The sequence below is a fragment of the Hyposmocoma kahamanoa genome, unplaced genomic scaffold (assembly GCF_003589595.1).
Source record: "Hyposmocoma kahamanoa isolate Upper Pololo Valley unplaced genomic scaffold, ASM358959v1 78, whole genome shotgun sequence".
Classification (NCBI taxonomy): Eukaryota; Metazoa; Arthropoda; class Insecta; order Lepidoptera; family Cosmopterigidae; genus Hyposmocoma; species Hyposmocoma kahamanoa.
This window is the reverse complement of record NW_020653945.1, coordinates 8,511,878-8,536,373: the sequence shown is the minus strand read 5'-3', so window position 1 is coordinate 8,536,373 and position 24,496 is coordinate 8,511,878. Positions and strand designations below refer to the sequence as shown.

Genomic DNA, 24,496 nt, shown 5'->3' with positions numbered 1-24,496 from the left:
TGTTACGGTTTACGTTAAAAGAAAATTTTTTGCGATCTCTAGTTGCGATATTCTTACTGAACTTTTACGTCTTTTTATTATTGAAAATCCTAGACAGTATCATATTATTGTGATAATTTAGACAGTACCTGGGTTTTGAAATTGCTGTGATAAATTAAAGCCTTACCGATTACTAAGTTATCGACGTTTAATAGCATTCTACAAAACTTTTGTTGCCTAGACAAATTAACAAAATGTTTAAACAATTCTCTTTTTGTTAATGATTCAATTCTTTTACAGCTCTATCTCAGGCATCACAGCACGAAAGCACCCTTCACACGATCGCACACGTGATATTGAATCATCAATCTGCAACAATCTGCATTAACGGTCTTGTTACTGTATTTATTTCTCTAATCGTGTTATTGTCTGTCTGGCCGGTGCCGGCGCAGTTTTGCATCTGATAAGGCGTGAAATGCTAATAGCTGGAACACTTGGTGAGAAGATTAGTCACTAAAATGAGAAGAATAAGTTCAGAATCGAGTTATAACTCGACTCGAAAACCTTAGAAGGTTTTCGCGATTGTTAAACATAGGAAATGAAGCTATTTTTCCGGATCTAAATAGCGAATATTTGTTCTTTCAAAAATACCAACGTTTCGGACCGTTTACAGGTCCTATGCTCACTGGCTGGTATATAGCTGAAATATGCAACTAAATAAACTTTACCATTGTTGTGCGAAGTAACAAATTTTGCCATGTGTACAAAATGCGAGTGTAATGCCCGCGACGAGTGACGAAAGGAATCGAAGCACGGTAAACTGTTTATAAATTGACTGGACGCTATTGTCAATCAAATACCTACTTACTTGGTAATTCATAAGGTTTAATTTGTTAGTTACAAGTTCTACGAAGTATTTATGACTGTTGAAGCCAAAAGTTAGAGTTATTTGTAGATTAAACTAAGTAAGTAATTGTTTTTTAGATGCTGTCGTAATGTTACATCATTAATAATAAAAGTTTTTTCAATAGATATTACAGACAACAGAATTTTAGAAAACTCTACGTTCATATTTTATCTGGATCAGATTGATACCTCCAATGAACACTACGCAAACTTAATTTTTTTTGTCATTTTCTGTTTTTATGTAAACAGCCTTATCTATTTACTGTATTAAGCTCCCCGGATTTTGTGTAAAAAAAAGAACGGAAATAAACAAAAGCAGAGAAGACCAAAAAATTATATTAGTATATTTTGTTAACAATCCGCGACAACAACCTCAAATGAAAGCCAAACAAAAGCTAAAAAACAAAAAAAACAAAAAGGTAGAATAGACGTGTCCGTGATTGGCCAAATACCGCTTATATTTTAACCAATCAGGAGGCAGTAAGTGGCGCGTTTTACTAGCGTCATATTTGATATTTTGTGTTGTTTTAAATAGTTCTTCTTAACCAAATGGCTACTACGCCTTTGTGCCTGTTATGTGTCATTTCGGGATATTATTTAATAAAATAATTTTAATTTTAATAAAACTCAATTCAAATAAGTTTAGGAACACAATGACGTATTTATGGAGACGTTTAATTAGCGTAACGTTCTTTTTAGTTCGACTCATAATAGTTCTGTATACAGAACTAAACTAAACAGAACTGAAATTTTTCAGCTCAGTATCATAGAAAATAGAATTTTAGTTCAGAACTATAAAGAGCGCCTTTGTGGCTATGTGTGTATGTGGATATGGTTTATGAAATTGTAATTGACAGATTGAACTACAGGTTTAGAAATAGTTATTTGTTTGTTGTGTGAAAAACAGTTGAACTATAACAAAATCAGTTTTTCATCACCGCTAGACTCAGACTCGCTCATGTTTTGTTTCTTTTCAATTTATTACAGTACAATTCAATCCAAAGTATTGATATTGATGTGATTAAAATGAAAATTTGAAAAAAATAAGTTTAGTTTTGGGTGCGTTCTGAATTTACACCACATACGTTATCTTTGTCTTTGTATTATAATTTTATGTGGTTAACGAAATTATTTTAGTTTTTCGACAAATTAAAATAATCCAATAAAACAAAATTAGTGTTATCATTGTCAATTTAATGTCAATAATAATAAGAGTAAATTATACCAACGGATTAATAATATATAAATACTTAATGTAATGTACTTATGACGGATCGCGTTGCGGAACTATTTACTTCACTATTTTTTTAGTCAAAAAAAAGTTTATCTTCGGATGCGTTCTGAATTTTCATCTCATCAATTTTTATTCTTGCTTGTACTTATAATTTTGTGTGATTATTGAAATTATTTTAGTTCTTCGATGAATTAAAATATTTAATAAACAAAATTAGTTATCGTGGTCAATTTAATGTCAACCATAATAAGAATAAAATATAGCAACGGATTTAAATTACATAAATAATGTACGCAAATCACGTAGTTGAACGTGTCATTATGATTTTTTTTCATCGAAGGAAAAAATTAGGTGGATCGCAGTCTATCGTCAGTTTCGAATTTGAAAAACCTTTTCCACGCTAGCGTGCAAAAACCGCTTTTGCGCGCAGATTTCTAATGAGAATGAAATCCTTTCCGAGCTAGTGAGGTGAAAAAATAATAAAGATAAGAATCTCAGCTACTCTTTTGGTTGATTGACATTAGTGATAGATCTATAGTTACTTACCACTGTAAGTTGACTTTTTTTATAATAATATAGCTCGCCTTATTTTAATAAAAACAAATAAATTTGCTAACGAAACAAAACTATTTTTTATACAAAAGAAGGATGTAGTTACATTATTTCTATATAAAGTTGTTTGTTAGTTCCATGGAAGAAAACATACTGTGCAACGATTAGAAGTACATAGACATCGTTGATACTGTATTTATTGTTCTGTGGTTAGTGCCCTTTACTACTTATTATTTTTTGTATCTTGATTTTATACTATGAATTTTATTTGGTTTTAAAGTTGTTATGGAAGTGAATAACATTTTTTATCTATCTATCTATCAATAATAAGAATCTTTCAACAGCTTTTAGTAAACAGCATGAAACGACCTATTTAGGAGGGTTTCTATCAAAAGCGTATAAACACAAGCAAAACGTGTGACGGGTGGAGTAGAGTTTGCAGATTAAGATGTTTATCGCGGCGCACCGTGCGATCATTTGATCATCAGTTAGCTGCTAATGCGGACTAATACCCCTTTTGTTACATTGTGCTGTTCTACGGTATTATTTCTACTTGGATAACGTATTCGCGCCATTTGGCGTTAGAGAGTATTGTTATTTCTGCTTCTGTACATGTGAATGTGTTACTTCTGGAAAAGCGAAATAATGTAACTCTCAAAGATGCGGTAAACATTTATTTGCATTTTAAGTTGATATGTACTTATGTCCACTTGCACTAAACTTAAGTACGTCTTAAACCAATGCTTGCAATGCAAAAGACTTTTAATACATTTAATACATTGTGTTAAGAGTGTCTCATCAATTTAAGCATTGGTTTAAGACGTACTTAAGTTTAGTGCAAGTGGACATTAGATTAGAGTTGTTCAAAACAAAACACTCGTAGAACGTTCGTAGACGTTACCGTAGCATTTCGTAGTAGGTACGTTGTGGTAGTGCTATTGGTAGTTTCTTGGTAAAATCCACGAAACTCTTACAGCTTCTTTCTGTTTTTCTGATATGACTCAACTTTTCACTCGCGTGTTTGTTCGATTATAGAAGCGCGAGCATTAAATGAATAAATAAGTGAATAATTTTGAGCAATAACTAATATTTAAATTTTCATTTGTCTTTCTACCTAGTAGTTGGCTACTAACCAAAATCGAAAAAATAGTGTAGCGTTCACAAGGGATTCCTATAAATTGATTGTCTGCGAGAGTCATCTAAACGTTTTCAAAGCGACTAGCGAATACATCCCATCAGAACGCATAAACTATTGATCACAAACGAATCTCTTGGCTACTTTTCCACCCTCTGTAGAGTAAATCGCATTTACAACGTTTCAACCTCGCTAACATGTTAAAACAGAACTAATGGACATTCGCTCCAGTCTCAGCTCGCAGGAGACGAATAATACAAGTAAAATGGTCCCATCTCCACGCTTCATTAATTTTATTGCCCCGAGGCGCTCCGGCTTGAGTCGGAGCGCCACGGCGAAAACACGCCATTATTCTATGTTGCCAGACTTAAATTAAATAAATACAAGGCATTATGCGTATTTCGGTATGCACATTCTTTTCTCTTCGACAACTGTCGACCTTTCGGTGTAATCCTTTACATGTAGATGTGTCATAATGAGGCAAGCGCGGGCGCAGCGGTTAGCTTTGGAGCACCAATGTAATGGAGATATTAGCGCGAGAGCGTAGCGGAATAATTCCGACATGGGTTTTTTGTGTGGCACGACACAATGGGATTATTCTCCATTGATCATTGCTTATTATAAGTAGATGCGGAGGGTGGGGTAACATGAAAACTAAATTTGGTTTATCGGCTATTATGGAAAGTAGGTGTTAATGTTGAAACAGTAATTTATGGTTAGATCGTGACTTCCGCGTTTTGGGTTAAGTTTCATGTTTTAAGTAGAGAGGGGTTAAGTTTGTTACGTAATTACTTCGTGTTTGCAACGGGGAATCTACTTTACAATAATATTAGAACATTATATTTAAATTGCTGCGTTGAGATTTTTCGAAGATATGGATTATAATTATAATTTACTAAGAAAGGACAGGAACGGAATTGATGTCCTGTAGTGAATAATTAGTTACAACGTTCCATAGTTATGTAAGGTGACAAATTAAAAGTAATTATGTCAGTGTTTATTACATTTCCACGGCCACTTTCCTTATTTACCCTCAGACAACAGAGTGCATGTAAAGAATTCTTTGTAAGGGACAAATATATCAAACAAACAAAAGGGTAAGTGGGGTAAAGTGGGAGTAATCTGGCCGTAACCTCTTAGGGCCGCGAAGGGCCACAAAGCAACTACTAATGTTTGCTCTACGCGTGACAAAAGGCCGGAACTATTGTTTGTTGGAAAAGCTTTATTTCGCTACCCTCCGCCCGCGACAATAGGTTACCCAACTTAAAAATATATTATCTTAGAGAACGTTGGAAATGTGTAGACGGTCATTTTCAATAATTAAAATTAATGTAAAATGAGAAACGAGGAGGAGAAAGATATATGCTAAGGTCAAATCCAGTGAACGGTTTCAATACCTTGTTGGCTCAACGGCAGCAGTAGTTTAGGTAAATGCATTTTCTACACTGGTTCTGATCTGAGTGTTCGGGTAGTACTGCAGGGTGAATTTTGTTGCTTTGGTACTTAATAATACAAAGAATTCTTTAGTTCGAGACAGGTAAATTGTGTGGTTGTCTGACATGTTAATATAATATTTGTCATTAATCGTATTCTTTGCAAGCCTCATAGGGTACACCGTGACCATTTTTTTTTATACATGACAGGCAAATGACTCCACTCCACCTGATGTTAAGTGGAAAGTGATATCCAAACGCGAAGGAACCTAGTGCAGCGATGAAACCCTCACTGCACTAGCCACCTCCACCCTGCCTGCCTACAATATGCCTCTTCACGCCTCGTTTGAAGGACCCCATATTTTATCAAATATAATATATTATGTATTTAAATAAATAATAACAACTGTTGGTGGTATTTTATATTGTGTGGGTGTTTATTTAGGTAGTAACTATTTCAAACTGATATATTTAAATGCTTTAGTGTCTCAACTAGTGTTTGTATAAATCGTCATCCACAGCCGTTCAACACCGTAAACTAATTACTGTGAAAGACATTACTTAATGAAAATTAAAGTTCGTTCCATAAAGTGGCTTGTTCTTATAATAAAACTAATTAACTTTCTCTAATAACAATATTCGGAGAGAAGAAAATTCAAGCAAGTCCATAGCCTTCCAACGTCCCCGTTGGGCGTGGCGAGAGCGCTGGAGAGTTGAAAATTATCCTTTTCACGAACGACCTTAAGCATAATAGAGAAAGCACTTAAGCCATTTTCTCCGCCTTTGAGTGTAAGCGTGCCCGTTTGCCGCGGCCACGTCTCGCGAGCTAGAAAATCAGCCATTACACTCAAGTAAGCCAAGTGAGCCTCAAGTGGCTTGTAGCCGCCGAGAGGGGAGGGGAGCAGAGTGTTTCAGCGTAATGTGGCCACTGGGCGGCGCTAACAGCAATTAGGCTACATTCGAGCAAATGGATTGTGCATTACCGACGACATGGATTGATTTATTGGCTTCCCCGGGTAAACACCCGATCGTGATCGGCTCTCCGCGTTGCAGTGTACATCTGGCCAATAGAGTCATTACATTACACAAACTATACCTCGACAAGTTTGAAAGGCGATTAATAGAAATGACCTGAAATTCGTTTTACCGACACTATTCCAGCAAACTATTGGTCATAACAAACCATAAAACAATTCTCTAAGAATTGAAATGAAAACTCATTTCCAGGTAAAATACCTATTTGTCACGCGATTGAACGGTTGGCTGTAACGTATCGGTCGATACCTCTTTTACATTTTTCCAATACGCCCGTAAATTGGATTCACAAGAGCTTAATATTAAATTCATGTCCCTTAGATCACTGCTCTTTATGCCGACATCATATTTTTTGATATTCCTTCACGTAAAAGATCACATCTGTTAGTGGCCGGGCATCTATGTACCGGTCTATGAATAATAAATGTGGCGAGCCAGCCGATTGGGGAAATTGAATTTTATAGTTCATAACACATACGAGGACAGATGTCACAAAATGGCCGCTCGCCGGCGGCTACGTAAGTCGTAATCGAAATGTCAAATAGAAATCAAAATTAGGTCGATTGTAGTGTTAATAATTAAATAACGATGGGCTAGGTGACGGCAGCATGTGTGCATTGTGCGGCATTAGCGAGGGAGCAGTGGCAGCGCGCCCACTGCCTGCCCAAACATAAGGCAGACGTCGGCTGCAGGCGGGGAAGGTGCGAACCTATTGTGATTAACAGAGTTACTTCTGTTTGGATGGACAATTATCGGTCCATTACGCAGAGTACACAATGACCGGCTTTCCATTAAATTATTCAATACCATTCAAATGTCACCATTCGTGTCGATATTATGTGGGCAGTGAGTATCACACGCCACGATACGCTTTTACCGTAATTTTGGAAATCAATTGTTTCGGAATGATTAACTACATCCATTTATTATTAGAACGACAATATTTGGTGGTAAATTACGTCGTATAATAGAATACGTGTTGCTTGAAGTATCTTTCGTTCAATAGAGCAATTCTAAGTGGAACTGTAGATGGGAAGGCTGGGAATATTTAATGATTTGCAATATTTTTCTAACATAAATTTAATTAAAATAACTCTATCGTATGATTACTAATACAAAAAAAATTTTGACCAGGTAGGACTTGAACCCGTGACTATGTCGCACCGTAGCATTGCTCTTACCAACTTGATTTCGATTTGTGGCTCAGTTGGTAAGAGTAATGGCTACGGCATGCATATGCAGCATGGTCGTGGGTTCAAGTCCCACCGGGTGGAAAAAAATTTTCTATGTGTTTGATCTTTATATTAATAATCGTAACAAAACTAGTGGAGGTTTTTTGTGAAGGAGTTATTACACAAAAATCCTCAATAACAACTCTACGTTATTTTTGCTTAAAAATAATTATTTTAATTGCCTGTGCAATGCAAGATAAAATCGGTTACTTATCTTCAATCTTCAAAAGTTGCAGCTCAAGGATATCGAATGACGAAACATTAAAAGTAACTCAATTTGCCTTTAACTGATATATTGTTGTTAATTGATTTCCCCTCAGTGAGTCTCGCTAACAGCAAGATAAATTCGTGCTATCCGTTTACATCATTAAATTTTATTAGTGGTAACACAATGGCTGGGCCATTCGCGCGTCGGCGGAGAGGAACTTTTCTGTCGATTGATGGCGTCCCCCCCACCAATTCGCATTTCCTTTTGGCGCGTATTAAGCAGGCTATTAAAACTGTTTTGAAATGTATGACGAATTGTAAAGCGGAATGGACAATGGTGACGCATTCACATGATGATTTTAGTGTTTTGCAATAAAACAAACCCATTTCATTTCCAATGAGCGCTTTTCTAGTTATAATAAACTAACTGTTTGCGGAAAAATAGAGTTGTCAAAACGCATAAATAATGATTTACTTAACAATCCAGTGTTATTTTTACATTAAATTATTGTGTATAAGTACACATACCAGATATCTGTAACTAATCATTTTTATTTGGAAATGAAGCTATTTATCGGATCAACGCACGTACTCAACATAACCCCGCACTAGGGAAACCCTATGTTGCGGGTGCCGTGGATACACACATAGACAACCACAAATTACACCCAAACTTACGAGATAAATAAATGTAGCTCATACAGATATTTCTCCCGACCCGGGAATCGAACCTGGGACCTCTGCGTGGCCACAGCCACGTAGGCAATTAAATATATAAAATATAATACTTATATATGATATAAAATCGCGAAAGTATTTGTTTTTTTTTCATACAAGAAAACGTTTCGGTCTCTTTACAGTCATGGCTGACTCACTGCATACGACCTGTCGAAAGTCGAAACGTTGGTTCGTTTGGAAAAATAAATATATGTTATTTCCAAAAATAACGGAAACCTTAGAACTTTCAATAAACAAGTTCTTTTATCTAATGAAAACAACATTGTTTAAAAAAGGTCGTTATTTGATAAGATATATGTTTTTAATTTAATAATTCTTTATGCTCTTCCATTATTAATGGCAATTACCAATATAACCAGAATATTAATGTTGGTAAAAACAGTGTTGCTGTAAGTTTTTTTTATGTCACATTGAGTTTTATTATGAGTGAATTATTCAAATGACATTAACAACAAGTTATGAAATTGAAAATAGAGAAAAACGTATTTGTACGTACAAGACGTAAATAGAATCCAGTTTAATATGTATTTTCAAATATTAGAGTTAAATAATAAAAAAACAAATATATTTCATTTTAAGGAAATTACAGATTTCTTAAAAAATATTTCTTCAGAATAATGGTCGGAATATTTATCATATTGTAGAGCAATAAAAGTTTAAAAAAATTCGGGCTCAGGCGTTGCAAATTGTACTTTTTTTATATAAATATAATTGCGCATTTGACCTCCATCTCACCTGATGAAAAGTGACGATGAGGTCGACGATGGAGCATGCACACCTAAATAATAATAATTCACTCTCGCCTTGAAAAGGTCCAAGTTATAGCGTTCAGGGAACAAGTCTCCAGGCAGGGAATTCCACTCCATACCCGTTCGCCATATACACGTAGAAGCGTAACGCTTCGTGCGAACTTTGGAATATCCAAAACATAGGGGTCCACCCCCACCCAAGCCTATGTCTAGTCCCCCTATGATGGAAACGGGAAGGCGGAATTAAATCGTGTAATTCCATCGCACACTCTCCGTGATATATCCTGTAAAATACCGATATGCAGGCAATTACTTCATATTTCGAGTTGCAACCGAGTCCGGACTTGACAGAATACAAATAAAATTTTATTAATTATGACAAAAAACCATTCCCGAAATGACACTCTCGTTATATGTTCCGGAACTCAGATTCAGATAAAAAACCGAAAGTACCGACGTCCATTTGTAGATAGATGAACTGCTTCCACTTTCTACGTTACTCTACTTTCATGCTTTACAGAATTATTGGAAACGTAAATTGTCAAGCCGTTCGTGATGAACCTCAAATAAATTAACACTAATACAGTGTAAAATCATTTATTACATTGCCCTTCCATTCGAATGATTATGGATACGATCTAATAAATTAAGTAATAAGCACACTCATAGATTAACTTGAATATCGAAAACGAGGTATTTTCAATCTGGCCATGGCAATCATTATTCGATTAAAAGAATTCAATCGCCACGATTATGTATGCGTTGTGTCACCTAATAGATAGATGGCGTGTGCAGCAGCTATTAGTGTTGCAAGACTCATAATATCTGTTATAAATGTCAAGCGAGGCGATGCGACGCGGCAGTTATTTCGTATATTATCGTCATTTCAATTTTGAGCCTAAACAAGTGGTCTCTATCTGCTATTATGGCTGTTAATGTCACGCGATCCCATCGCGCTGTAACAAGTTAACAATAATAGAAAAATTTGGGTTTGTTTCGTGAACAATATCTTTTTTGAGGTTCCGAAGTTTGATGTTTCTCCGTTTTTCATTTTAAATACAGAAAGAATGTAACAACAGATGGTAGTTCTGTGCTTGTACCACAAGACTGATAATCGCTCAAGATTATAAAATGTTGTATGGTAAACTGTACAGCGCTTCTGTTGGCCACAAGAAATAAAATTTTCCATACAAATGTTTTACACGGCCGCCAGCGACTATTGACACTTTTGACTACTGACAAACGAAATTAATAATTAATTAAGTTGTAGTCAATGTAGTGCCCTTACAGGGTTCAAGTCGACGACAGCAAAAAGTAATAATAGAGCATTTTAAAAGCGAAACTTGAGAGAATAATGATTTTCTGAATAATCGTCAGACATATTGCCTCATTACTCAAAATTTTAGGTAATTCGGTCTATTATATCAGAAAATATCAAATTTTTACTTTCAAAATGCTCTACTGTTGTGGATGTGTTGGAGTCTTTTATTACACTTAATTTTAACACCGTTGTCAATCCACATGAATTAATGAATTATGAATAAAATTCATTGTAGAGGTACATAGGTATAGAATATACTCGTCTACCTACATGTATGAGAACTCGGATAAGGACTCCAGATCTATGTAAAGTGGCCATAGATAAATGAATATATAATAATAATGATAAATCGTATACATTGTTTGCAGATAATTATAATTAATAATTATTTAATTACTATTTAACACAATTAATATTAAATGTTACTTTAAAAATAAAAATAACAATAACCGACGTTAAAATAGTACTCAATAACATTGATCACTGCAGAACTCCCATTTTTAAGGGCAAACATTAAGCTAATATCATTGGATACGAATCGACAAAACATAGTCGGCCGTGAACCTAGTAGCATGGTTTGCCAAGAACCCTGGGGTAAAATTAAACTGAGCTCCTATTAAATTTGTTGGTCAACGGATTCCTTTTCTCATCTAAGAGTCAACAGACTCCCGAGTCCTTGGACACTGTGGCGTAACCTTTAGGTCAAAACTATCGTGACGATGCTCCAAGATTCTAATTAATCTCTAATTATGGGAATACCGTCAAGTTTCGTGATTTGCTGTAATCTGTTCGAGGCTTGTGTGCGCCACGTATCTACGTCGGGCTGACTTTCCACTAACGGGTTCCCTATCATCACCAGGTCTCGTAGGGCTGGACACTCCTAGAAAAATGATTGAAATGAAATGAAATGAAATATTTATTGATACAAGAGCAAGTACATATACATCTCCCTATCTCCCAAACTAGGTGAACCTGTATCTTGGGAGACAGCACCTTCCCAATCAATGGTTACAATTCAAGTATGTATTATAACTAATATGACAGATGGTAGCAAATTCTGAGACTTAACCATTATTACTGTAATATTAGTAAACATGGCATTATCATTATTATTAGAGTATTGCTTTACGTATATTTTTTAATACTTATATTATTTGTTAGTTTATGTGCTCATATATGTGTGTGATTGTGTATGTATGCGCGTGTGTGTATGTGTGCATGTTGTGGTTTACCTACGCATTTGCCATTGTATTGGATGTAAAAGGTTTTCAGTTTGAGCATAGTTTAGTTTCGACAACATAAGTTTTACTGTTCTTTTTAATGAGATTCTATTCAATTTTATAATATCTACATTCTTGTTAAGGTTCTTTAACAGGAAGGACCTCTAAAGCTAAATTGTCTTTGCGCGATATTTGTTCTAAATATTGGAACAGGAATACGTGGTATTCTTTTGTATTCAGAAGTGGGTGGCAAAGTTGCGAGAGCAGATTTAATTAAGTTGTATTTTTGTGTAATATTGTATAATATATAAGACAGTTATACATATAACTGTTTTATATATTCGTGGCAGTCCGACATGGTAACTGTTAGGCTACAGATTCAGATTCAGATTCATTTATTTCTCAAATATAACATTACAGTATAAATTGCACTACATGTCAAAGTATAAGAAATTATATTGAGATCGTCAGACAAAAAGGAAAATTATAAGAAAAGCACACAATAATTAGAAAATTAACAATTCATTATATAATATTGTTGTCATTAAATTACATATCAGATATCATTCTCCATCAAGGATCGTCATAAGTTGATAATTATACAAGAGCGTGTTAATGCGGTAAAAATTAGAATAAAAATATAAAAATAGAAATTACTGAATTCGTTACAATTTAAAGTCCATAAATTCTTTTACAGAGTATATAGGATTTTTCAAGAAAGAGTCTTTCAGCCGGCGCCTAAATGTTTCGTCAGACGGTTCAAGTCTGAGAGTAGCGGGTAAACGCTCATAGTAAGTAGGTCCGATGACACGCGGGTTTTTCTCTGCAAGTGCCATGCGTCGAGGGACTGTTCTCAAATGACCGGTACGGCGTAGTGGGATGCCAGAAACATTTACAGTACCAAATGAAGACAGATTATTTCTAACGTACATTATAATTTCGTATAAGTAGAGTGAGTAGTGCGTCATTATGCGTTGCGCTACAAAGAGATTTCTGCAGGAATGTCTGTGTTTTACCCCAACCAATACGCGTACGGCACGTTTTTGCATTAGCATGACTCTATTGGCATCCGTGGAGTTACCCCATATGAGTGAACCGTACGACATCAGCGAGTGGAAATATGCAAAATAGACCTGTCTTAATGCAGAATCAGAAATGAGCAATTTCAGTTTACGCAACGCAAAGACTGCACCACTCAGTCTATCACACAGTCTGTCAACATGGCACTTCCGAGTCCAGAGTGAAGCCAAGGAACCTACTATGACTACGTTATTACGTTAGTTTTGATTATAGTGACCCTCCCTACCTACCCTTAGGGCATACGAGAAGGACACCATAACCTGTGCGCGTACAGGAACCTTACAAGTTCAGGTTCTGACCCCAGATCAGCCAGTGCACAGGGTTGTCACCGACCTCTGTCACTTGACTTCATCCGGTTCTTCGAGAGGCTAGTGCCTCGGGTGAGTCGCCCCGGGTGCACCTCCCTATTTTCCAGATAGGTACCGGAGCTGTAGGCACGCTCACTTCCCGTTGCGCATTGCACAAGTAGCAGTTGCCACCGCTAAGCCGTCGACTCTGAGTCCACTACCAAATATCCTCATTGGCGGCGGAGCAATAAGACACGCTCACTTCCCGATACCGAAAAAAAACGACGTCTCTCCAGTTCCCAATAACCTAAGCGGGTGGAGGGACCGGAGGGTATCTAGCTTATCCTCTACTAGCTCTCCGGGCTAGTGCCGGAGATGCCAGTCGCAGTGACTCCTGCGACAATGTCCGGACATAGCTTGCAACTTAAAGGGCAACTCACGTGCCCCGCGCGTCTCCTCGCATACAGGCCCTCAGCTAGACCGCTACTAAGGCGTGCTAGCTGCTCATGAGACACGACGCCCCGGCACAAGCAAAACCGGGGCAGGCAAACATGTCCGTCTCTGCAGCTAACCACAAACCCCAGCGAGTCCTTACCCAAGTCCGGGTCCGCCAGAGAAAGCCAGATACGCAAAGGCGTATCACTGGCTGAGGGCTTGGCCCGGACGCCCGCCGTACCCTGGTCTTGCCGTCGAGCCCGTAGTCTCTCCGGAAAACCCTATCTCTCAGGTCGGTAGAAAGGGACAAAGGCTACGACGGCAGTTATTAATTTAGTATACCTACCCCCATTGTGCCGAACGGTACCACGTGGATCTGCCATGCAGAGGTCTCGGGTTCGAATCCCGGGCCGAGAGAAATATTTGTATGTCTACATTTATTTCTCTCGTGAGGTTGGGAGTAATGTGGTTGACTACGTATGTGTACATGGCACCCGCGATACAGGGTTTCCCTAGGCGGGGCTATGAGTGTGTGTGTTATTATAATTCTACAAAACATTATGATGATAAAAATTATCGTGTAACTTTATGATGAAAAATAGTTTTTACATTTAGAAAAGTACATACTTGTAGTCTATTGAATTCTGCCCATTCTTTGATCAAGTTGTTAGAACAGTAGAAGACTTTGAGATTCTTGAGAGTACCGATTCCTTTAAATTTGTCTATTAAGTTGTAGCTAATCCACAGTTCGGTCAAAGAGTCGGCCACAGTTTCCTTGAAAAAGATGCTCATTATTAAATAGTAAACTAAATAAGACGTTTACTTCGTGGTGTGTATCATCATCATCAACCACTTTATACGTCTCACTGCTGGATATGGATCTCTTCCCAGGCGAGGGTTTAGATCAGTTCGCCACGTTGGCTTAATGCGGGTTGGGGACTTTACACGTTTGCCGAGGGTTGTGAACCCTCTTCGACGTGCAGATTTTCTTCATCACGATGTTTTCCTTCACCGAAAAGCTCTTGGTAAATTTCAAACTAAATTTCTCACAAATTCCGAGAAACTCAGAGGCATGAAACCGGATTCGAACCCACGACATTTGCTTCAAAGGCACTAGGTCAAATCATTAGGCCACCACGGCTTTGTATATATATTACATTTATATAGTTAATACATTATGTACAGATACGTGCGCTAACCAGATTCTCCACCTGGATAAAGCAAGGGATCTTCGTGCAACAACGTCCTTCAACAGTCGTGTGCAGGAATCATCTAATCGAAAATTAAGAAGAGGCGTAGGTACTATGTTTTCTTTTAACAAATAAATTTCTATTCCATACTACTATATAAGTAGATAGGTAACGTACAGGTTGAAAGCTCTTGTGATGTTGCATAGTATAATCATGACTGTACAAAAACATTATTAGTAGGAAGTGGGCGTTTGAACGAAATGCACGCTTATAATCTTATAAGCGTTTCAGCTTTCTTAGGTCTCAGGACAAACCCTGTCGCTCTCTCGTTACGTCCCGGTTATCTTTCCTTCCTTCAATTCTGGTTTTTAATCTCACTTCTTCACTGTTCATGCTGTCTGACTTTGGAACGCACTTCCTATTTCTTTCTATTCACGAGAGTACATCGTTAGGTAATTTTAAACACGTATTTATGAATTTGTATTTTCTAACACTAGTATAACTAACTATAACTAACTAACCAATATGGATGAAATCTGAATTAAAGTATATGAATTTGAATTTGAATTTAAATTTATTTACTGTTCCATCCATTTTACAGGTATTAAATTGTGAAATATGTACTTATCTATGTATTTATCTACTTTATAATAGTTTAATGTTATTTATTAATATTATATTACATAATTTTGTTGATTTTGTGCACGTAAGCCCCTTATTGTAGATATTTTGTCCTGTATTTAAGTCTGTTGGAAGAAATTTCTTATAGGAATAAGCAGTACCTTTTGTTTGTGTTTTCCTTTTTAAATGTAATCTGTGCTTTTTCCTGTGCAATAAATAACATAATAATAATAAACTTATAACATTATAATCTCAAGTTGCAAGCGTTGCTCAGTTTAATACTCAACAATTACATTTTTTCCCGCCATCTATGTTTCCTATATATATATACAAATTCGTCAATGTGAATAATAAATCAGTAATCGGAATTGAGGGAGTTAATCTATCTTAAGTATTAACGCCAAAAACAGTCTAAAGTATTTGAATACGTAAGTACCTGTGGAAACACAATTATAATATTATTTTTTGAGACAATAATTTATAACAAATACTTAAAAGGAAATAATAATTTGTCGCCAATTTATTCAAATTTCAATGAATAATACACTTATTCAAAGCTGAATAAACATACAGAATGTGTGTGTCACTCCCTTAATTAAACAGTGCTCCCTGGTATATCCCGCTTGTCCGAGTCAGATATACTTTGGCTGGGTGTGGTGCCACTGAGGAATATTCGAATATTATCATTACCGAGAAGTCTCGGGATTTTTAGAAGGGAATGTCCACGTTATTGTTTAGTTTAGCCAAATTCACTCCCTAAATTCCAAATATGATAATAATGCATACAATTAAAACTGGTTTCTTACAAATAAACATACTTATTTTAAAATCTTTAGTAGCCTACTCACGTTTTTCACAGTCATCACGATGTTGCAATTTTTTTTAAACATAATGTTTATGGGCCTGGACGTTTTTTTAAACAATTTTGTAAGCTTCAAACGTTTTGACGTTAAAAATTAATAAGCTGTGTTTTCTAAGTTAGAGACGAGGACCTGTAAATATCCCATATTTTACTCAGGTGGAGAACCTAGGAGTAGCACGATGCGGCGCATAATACATAGTAGGATAATACTACTTATGAATTCTGAAATGTGTCGCTAAAATGACCTTTTGGCATTGTGTTACCTGTAGAAAATAAATAGTTAATTAGCAGTTTGTAAGACGAAGAGCGAGCACATCTAATTTATCTGCGTTTATATATATAATTATTGAACAGAAACTTACTACTCCAGCCAAAGATTTGATGTAATTGCGTCCCAGGGAGAGAACTTTAAGATTTCTCATGCCCGCAATGCCCGCTATTTTGTCAATCATGTTTGAAGATAGACTTAGTTTCCTAGGAAACACGTATAAACATTAAATTAGAACAATAACTACATTAGAAGTAGAGTACGTTAGTGATACATATTCAAGGTACGTATTTCAGAATTATTTTTTTACAAACGAAATTAAAGCCATTTGAATAATGTGTAACGTAAATATACGTGTTCTATTTACATCAGTTGATATAAAAAAAGAAACATTGGTATATACAAACTACCTTTGGATACTGCGATTTTCTTGTAAAATTTCAATGTTTCTGTATTTTTTGAATCGTCAAAATTTTTAGAAATCAAACTCAATCACTCAATTATATATACAAAGTGATTGGTTCAACACTTTCGTTATGCGAACCAACCAATTTATGTCAACCAAAGTCACATAACTCATCATCATCATTATTTCAGCCCGATGACGTTCACTGCTGCATAGCCTACAGAGCGAGTGACCCGTAGCCACTCAGTTGAAATGTAAATACGTAATAGTGTTAATCTAACTCAAGAAAATTAGTACCAGTTAGCCGATACCATAGGCAGCAGGTACTTTAGTTACTTACTCGCAGTTTGTGAGTGTAGAGAGAGCGCCGTCCATTTTTTCTATCGGTGGCCATTGAAATTGCAGCTCTATTGTTAATGCCTCAGTTGCCGTTTCGCCTTTATCTTTCTCCCACTTGGCGATGGCTTCTTTGATTGTCATTCCTTTCATAGCCATGATGGAAAATAATATTACAGATTCAGGCTAACGCGAAAAATGTGTAGGAGATGGAAATCTTAATTAGGTTAATGGGAAAGTACTTATTTATATCGTTTTTAAACAGGGTCAATATTTTACGGCAAATGACTTTTATCCACTTGTTACTTCAATTCTGACATGAGGTGTACGAAATTTCGTTGACAGACTTTTTAAGCTGTCCTTAAAACTTCTATCATATTGTATGTAAGAAAGGAGATTTATTATGTTTACATATTTCCATATACATATAAATAAAAGTTTCCCCATAGTCTTTATTTAGAATAAAGTTTTTAAATTTACTCCAACGTAAATAGTGTAACATAAATGTACCCAACAAACAATAGCATAATGTATTAATTTAATTGTATATAAGTATTTATCGAGTTCTTAGGTTTTCGCGATTGTTACACATAGGAAATGGAACTATTTTTCCGGATTTAAATCGCGTATATTTGTTTTTTCAAATACAAATATACGCTATTCAAATCCGGAAAAATAGTTTCATTTCCTATATTTATTTATTTATTAATACGGTAACTGGTGCATATTTTTGGAAAAAATATAAAATGTCACTCACTGAACATTAAGAGTGGGTAGCATGACCGTACATTCTTTTCGCAAGTACATCAATTTAAACATTCACATTATTCATCATCACCCCATTTAAAAGGTTCTCCAAAAAATAAATGCCTTGCTGCTGCCTTAACGTTGGCGTTTTTGACCAATATTAACTGACTGTACTTTCCGAAACTGTTGATCATTGACCAATATTAACTGACTATATTGACTGACCCTAGTGGCCGCCATTAAGGAAATAAAAAAATTATATATCTCCCACTGTTGAGGCGAGTCTCTTCACCGGCGAGGGTTTGGCCTACCGTCCGCTACGTTGGCCCAATGCGACTTCACACGTTTTCCGAGAGTTGCAAACCTTCTTCGACGTACAGGTTTCATCATGATATTTTCTTTCACCGTAAAGCTCATGGTAAATTTTAAATTAAATTTCAAAGTCACAGGTGCGCGCCCGGATTTCAACCGACGGCTTGAGAGGCGATAGGTCAAACTATTAGGCTACCACAACTTTTTTTACAGTTTTAAGAGTACAAGAAGAAGAATTTTCGTTAATTCCATTTTTTCATTCATTCTATTGCGATAAAACTTCCGTGAGATATTGTGCCCACGCCCGCAAAAGTTTCTGAAAGATTAGATCCCAATGAGTGTTGGGCACGATATTTCTCTAGATCCCAATGAGTGTTGGGCACGATATTTCTCTAAGGGGAGGATTGAGATAAGACCATTTTTTACAGAGCTAAAAGACAAATAGCTGCAAAGGCACCTTGCTGAGTAACTTTTTTGTCACAGGTGGACTAACGGCGAAAAAAGCTGTTTAAAACTGTAAGAAACTCAAAGAAATTCGTAAGGTCTGCTGATTAGATCTGTAGTTCTTTTGATTAGGGGCGGTGCAGTCAGATCGAATGATTTTTCGTTGTTATCGATCTTTATGATATATGTATACTAGTTGGTGCACGCGACGTCGTCTGCGTAGAATAAGTACTTTGAATAGCCTACTGTTTTGTACTAATACTAATTTTCATTGCAAAAGGCAGAAATATGAATTTTGATTTGAGACATGATTGGTTTTCGATACAAAATTTCATCCTGTATTCCATCCACTTTAAGATTTATTTTTGTTTCAAAAAGTAGCCGATGTCTTTCTCCTAGATCTCATCTATCTACATACCAAAATTCATCAAATTTGGTTCTGTGGTTTAGGTGTGAAAACGTAACAGAGAGAATTGTTTTCACATTTGAATAAGTCAATGTTTGAATATTATAGTTTGAATGAATAACAAACTAATGGGGTATTTTCACCAAAAATATATGAAAATCATGTTAGTAAAACGTGTTGGTAGCCAATTTTTAATTTTTACTTTTTTTATCACACCACGCGACGCGACGAACAAGTCGTACGCCCGCTGGCAAGCGACACGCCTATCCATAATAGTTGCAGTGCCATTCAGAGCCTTAAATCGCAAAGATCTTATGGGCACCGCCACCGCGCCCGTCACCTCGAGACAAGTTCACAAGTCCCATGTGCCTGCAATTTCACCAGCACACTTACCTTTCTAATCGGAACGCAGTAATGCTCACATTACCGCTTGGCGGCAGAAATAGGCAGGGTGGCAGCACTTCTCTGGACGAACTCTTTCACAAGAAGCTCTACTGCTACTAAACGACGGTAAGTTATTATCTCAATGTATTTAGCAGTGCAACAGCCTGAAGTTTCGTTATTGCGTGACTTTTATATACTCATTTAATCGGTACTACAAGGTATAGGCTCAAGACAAGCTTGACACTTACCATTAAAATTCAATTCTATGCTGTTATACATAGTACTTGTATATTATGTTGTTAACAATAAGAACGGTCCAAAGTTCAAAATAGTGAAGCACGACCTAGAAGATCGGATCGTTACTAGTGCTTTCAAATTTTCTATGGAAATTATAATGGATTCGTAGTGTAAATATACTTCTTAAATATTTTAAAATTGAAGTTTTAAAGACATTAGTTACATACAGACTTACATTGTTTTGATAATTTATAGTAGTTCTAAATTAACACGAAATGAAGTTAAAAAATAATACTAACATACACATCGTCGTTATTTTAGCCGTAATGCGTCATCAGAGTCATACTTTTGGTTTTTTTGTTTACGTGTCTAAAATTTTTTAACCTAATTTTGTAAAACAATAGACATTTTTAATTTTATTCATATAAAAGATAAAAAACTTAAAAACAATAATACAACGGTTAAGAATAAAACGTTAAACCTAAGTAGGTCCGATAGAAAACAATCGTTAATTAAATTCATTAAAATATGTAGTATAAAGAATTTATAGAGCAGGCTATTAGATAGGTGTTTACTACGATCAAGATGCTAAGTTCAACCTACACGACTTTTGCATCGATCATTCAGTTATACACGGCGCTGTAAAATGTCATAGTAGACATATCCTTGTTGGCAGTTTCTAATCTTCTTCTCTGACGATGGGTATGCCATCAAGTTTAATTATGTTTTTTAACCTCGTTGTAACGTCCTTGCGCCATGAGTCAATGTCTGGTTGAGCCTCCATAATTGGATTTCCCATCAATACTACATCTTTAAGGTTCGGACATTCCTAAAATAAAGAGTTACCGCATTAGGCATTAATGCTTGATGTCCTGAAATAGCTACACTTAATGTTGTTTTTATTTTATTATTTTCATCGACACATAATTGACGACACAGATTTTAAAATCTTTAACAATGCGTAAAGAGGATTTAATTGTGCACATAATGGTGTAGAGAGATTTAATTTTATTTGTATTATATATACACACGTCAAAAAAAGTTTGCGATCAGTTTGAAAACTTAACATATTTTTAATATGTGGAAATATTATTAAGAAATATGTAATAAATAGTTTTTTTGTTAAAAGTACAACATTAAATAAATAATTAAAGTTAAAAACAAATAATAGTATCACTAAAGAGGTTTTTGAAATATTTTTAGAAATTAAATAATATTTCAAGTTTTAAAAGTGATCGCAAACTTTTTTTGATGTTATATATATATATATATCTATATAGATTATTTGTAAATACTTCATTGTACACAATTAAATTTTCAGAAAAAATTTAAAATATTAGAGAGACGATCTTATCCCATGAAGGGATTTCTTACAGCTAACCTTATTAATGTGTTTTGTATACCAATACTATGTAAATACTAAATACGTACCTGCAATCTAACCACTTCCGCCCACTCTTTGATAAGATTATTTGAGATATAAAATACTTTCAATTTTTGCATAACATTAATTCCTTTTAGTTTATCTATTAGATTGTAGCTGATCCACAGTTCTTCGAGTGTGGCAGCTACTGCCTCCTTTAAAGAAATAAGTTATTGGAAATACTTATGTAAAGAGCATTTAACATTTCAAAAGATGAAAAATAAAACATACAATTCCAGATAAACTTTTGATATTGTTGCGTGCCAAGGAGATAATCTTGAGGTTTTTCATACCACCAATTCCTGCTATTTTGTCTATCATGTTGGACGAAAGACTCAGTTTCCTACAAAAATAAAATATTTTTTTTGTCTTTCATAATATCCAGGGACGGGACGAACAAGCCTGCAGTGTCAATCGCAAAAACCTGAAAAGCACTGACACTATAAGAATAATATTCATTCATTGTATTTCGGACTCTGGGATCCATAGTGTTAGTAATAGTTTAACTTTATTTAATTTAATTTTAGAGACAATTGAGTTTATTTTTTTAGTAGAACAGCGCGTGGACAGCCATCTGCTTAAAGTCGTAGGCAGCTGCCTCCAGCGCTACAACTTCGGAGGGTCCCAACTGTCGGCAAGGGCGCTGCGGATACAGCGTAGCTGAGCCAGAAGTTAGGCACAATGCTTTTTTATTATATTAAAGAAGCAACCTGTACTCGCCTCAGCAAACATATTACAGAGACTACAGAAACTCGGCAATCTAAATAACACCTTAAATACAAACTTTACATCAGGGTGACTGTGCCCGTCACCATATAGTCACCCTGAGACAAAGTTGACAAGTCCCATGTTCCTATACTTTCACCAGTACTCCTATCCTTCGAAACAGGAACGCCGTAATGAAATAGGTAAGCTGGCAGTACTTCCCTGGACGAATTCTTTCACAAGGAGCTCTACTGCTACTAAATGCTTATAATATATATTGATACAATATGTATTCTAGATATACAAAAGTGTATAATAAAGTACGTCATTTGCGAAAGGATAGAGGGTAATAATAATACCGAATAGCTACAATAGGCGGAGGACGCCGGACAGGCGCAGTTTTTCGCTGAGCTCTTACGTGCCATTAACCCTAACTAACGTAGATAGATACGTATTACATAAGAAACAATAATAAGAGTATGTGCTTCACTGTGGCATAGCAGGTACCTATTCAAAGAAAATCTCTATATACTTACTCGCAATTGACAAGTGTAGAGAGAGCTCCATCCATCTTCGCTATTGGTGGAAATTGGAATTGAAGCTCTATGACTTTAGCTTCGATTGCCTGCTGATTATTGTTCTGCTCCCACCTGGCTATCGCTTCCTTGCAGCTTGTTGCAGCCATTTGTTCAAGTCATTGCCAGTTGGATATTGATAATAATAGTAGCATTACGTAGGCATTTGAGTTGATTTCAATTTGGGCGGAACAGCTTTTGCGCTCTGTACGTTCGTTGGAGTATGTGGTCTATAGTAATATACCTACAAGGGCACACTTCGTGACGCGCAAGCTCGGTTAAGCATATTGCTGACCAATATTGTGTTGTGGCACATGGTCATTTCTACCAATAGAAAACCCACTGTCTTATTCATGACAAAATGTACAACATTCTAAATACTGCTATGCAATAAGTAAAAAAATATCTAGTTTGGTTTGGGATGGAAATTGTACTCTTGAAAAGCACTGACTATGCTTTTTGTTAAAGTTTTTGTTATGTCAATAATACTCCATGGTTTATCTTTTTCTTCTTCTTTTAAATGTTATGGCCCCATCGAAATAATCAATGATTTTGCCAATGTCAAGTAAAAATAACTATGTACGGTTATAGTATTATTATAAAAATTATACAAAAAAATGACATAAATAAATAGTAAACCTCCATGGTTTATGTCTTTGATTTGATTTGTATGACATAAACGAAGTTGAACAAGTTTTTTAAAGTCATAACAACATTTTCTAAAGTCTATTACTTAAATAGATAGATAGTATGTTATATTCTTAGATCACCCAGCTTATACTTAGTCTGGCCATAAATACTGTTACACTTAAAAATAAAAAAATATTACATTTGAATTTGGAATCTGTCATTTTTAAACGATTGTTCATTGTGTTTTCTCATTTTGGCGCCAATACATTGTACAATATTTTGCGATATTAAAATGGAGTGGGGTGATAAAGAGAACCGAATCGCTGTGATTGCATTACACAAAGTAGGTATGGAGCCAAATGCAATTTTTAAAACTCTCTATACACTTGGTATTAGTAAAATGTTTGTGTACCGGGCTATTAATAGGTACAATGAGACTTCCTCTGTTTGTGACAGAAAAAGATCTGGCCGTCCACGTAGTGATCGTACGAAAAAGGTGGTCAAAGCAGTAAGGGAAAGAATTCGAAGAAATCCTGTCCGAAAGCAAAAGATTTTATCTCGGGAAATGAAGATAGCACCTAGAACCATGTCGCGTATTTTAAAAGATGACTTAGGACTTGCAGTATATAAGAGACGCACTGACCATTTCTTAACTGATAATTTAAAGAAGAATAGGGTGATAAAATCGAAACAACTACTCAAGCGGCACGCAAAGGGAGGTTACAGAAAAATTTTGTTTACGGATGAGAAAATTTTTACAATTGAGCAACATTTTAACAAACAAAATGACCGTATTTATGCTCAAAGCTCTAAGGAAGCTTCCCAATTAGTCGACAGAGTGCAACGTGGACATGATCCGACTTCAGTGATGGTTTGGTGGGTGTTAGCTATGAAGGAGTGACTGAGCCATATTTTTGTGAAAAAGGTATCAAAACATCGGCACAAGTGTATCAAGATACCATTCTTGAGAAGGTAGTTAAACCCCTTAACATCACCATGTTCAATAACCAAGTATGGTCCTTCCAGCAAGACTCAGCCCCGGGTCATAAAGCTCGGTCCACGCAGTCTTGGTTGGAAGCGAACGTTTCGGACTTCATCAGAGCTGAAGACTGGCCGTCGTCTAGTCCCGATCTTAATCCGCTGGATTATGATTTATGGTCAGTTTTAGAGAGTATAGCTTGCTCTAAACGCCATGATAATTTGGAGTCCCTAAAACAATCTATACGATTGGCAGAGAAGAATTTTCCCATGGAAAGAGTGCGTGCTTCTATTGATAACTGGCCTCAACGTTTAAAGGACTGTATTGCAGCCAATGGAGACCACTTCGAATAAGCTTTTTATATTTTTAATTGTTGTATATTTATGTATTAAACTGACACACTATAAAAGTAATAAATGTTATTTGCA

At 35.8% G+C, this 24,496-nt stretch overlaps 2 protein-coding genes across 3 annotated transcripts; both read right to left on the bottom strand.

Annotated features, from left to right (window-relative positions):
- Positions 1-10,989: 10,989 nt before the first annotated feature.
- On the bottom strand, positions 10,990-17,385 carry LOC113233091 (dynein light chain 1, axonemal-like). The gene is made up of 4 exons (XM_026468074.1): positions 17,231-17,385; positions 16,579-16,690; positions 14,171-14,317; positions 10,990-11,401 (listed from the first exon to the last, which is right to left on the bottom strand). Exons 1-4 carry the CDS (start codon positions 17,383-17,385, stop codon positions 11,258-11,260), a joined length of 558 nt encoding a protein of 185 aa, XP_026323859.1. The 3' UTR covers positions 10,990-11,257.
- LOC113233090 (dynein light chain 1, axonemal-like) lies at positions 17,110-22,986 on the bottom strand. 2 transcript variants are annotated; one of them, XR_003310671.1, is made up of 5 exons: positions 22,421-22,986; positions 21,411-21,522; positions 21,188-21,334; positions 20,360-20,585; positions 17,110-17,372 (listed from the first exon to the last, which is right to left on the bottom strand). XR_003310671.1 is itself a non-coding variant. In XM_026468073.1 (4 exons), exons 1-4 carry the CDS (start codon positions 22,567-22,569, stop codon positions 20,436-20,438), a joined length of 558 nt encoding a protein of 185 aa, XP_026323858.1. In that variant the 5' UTR covers positions 22,570-22,986; the 3' UTR covers positions 20,171-20,435. The 2 variants fall into 2 exon arrangements, 1 of the variants encoding a protein (XP_026323858.1); XM_026468073.1 differs by lacking the exon at positions 17,110-17,372 and having other exon boundaries at positions 20,171-20,585.
- Between the last annotated feature and the right edge of the window lie 1,510 nt (positions 22,987-24,496).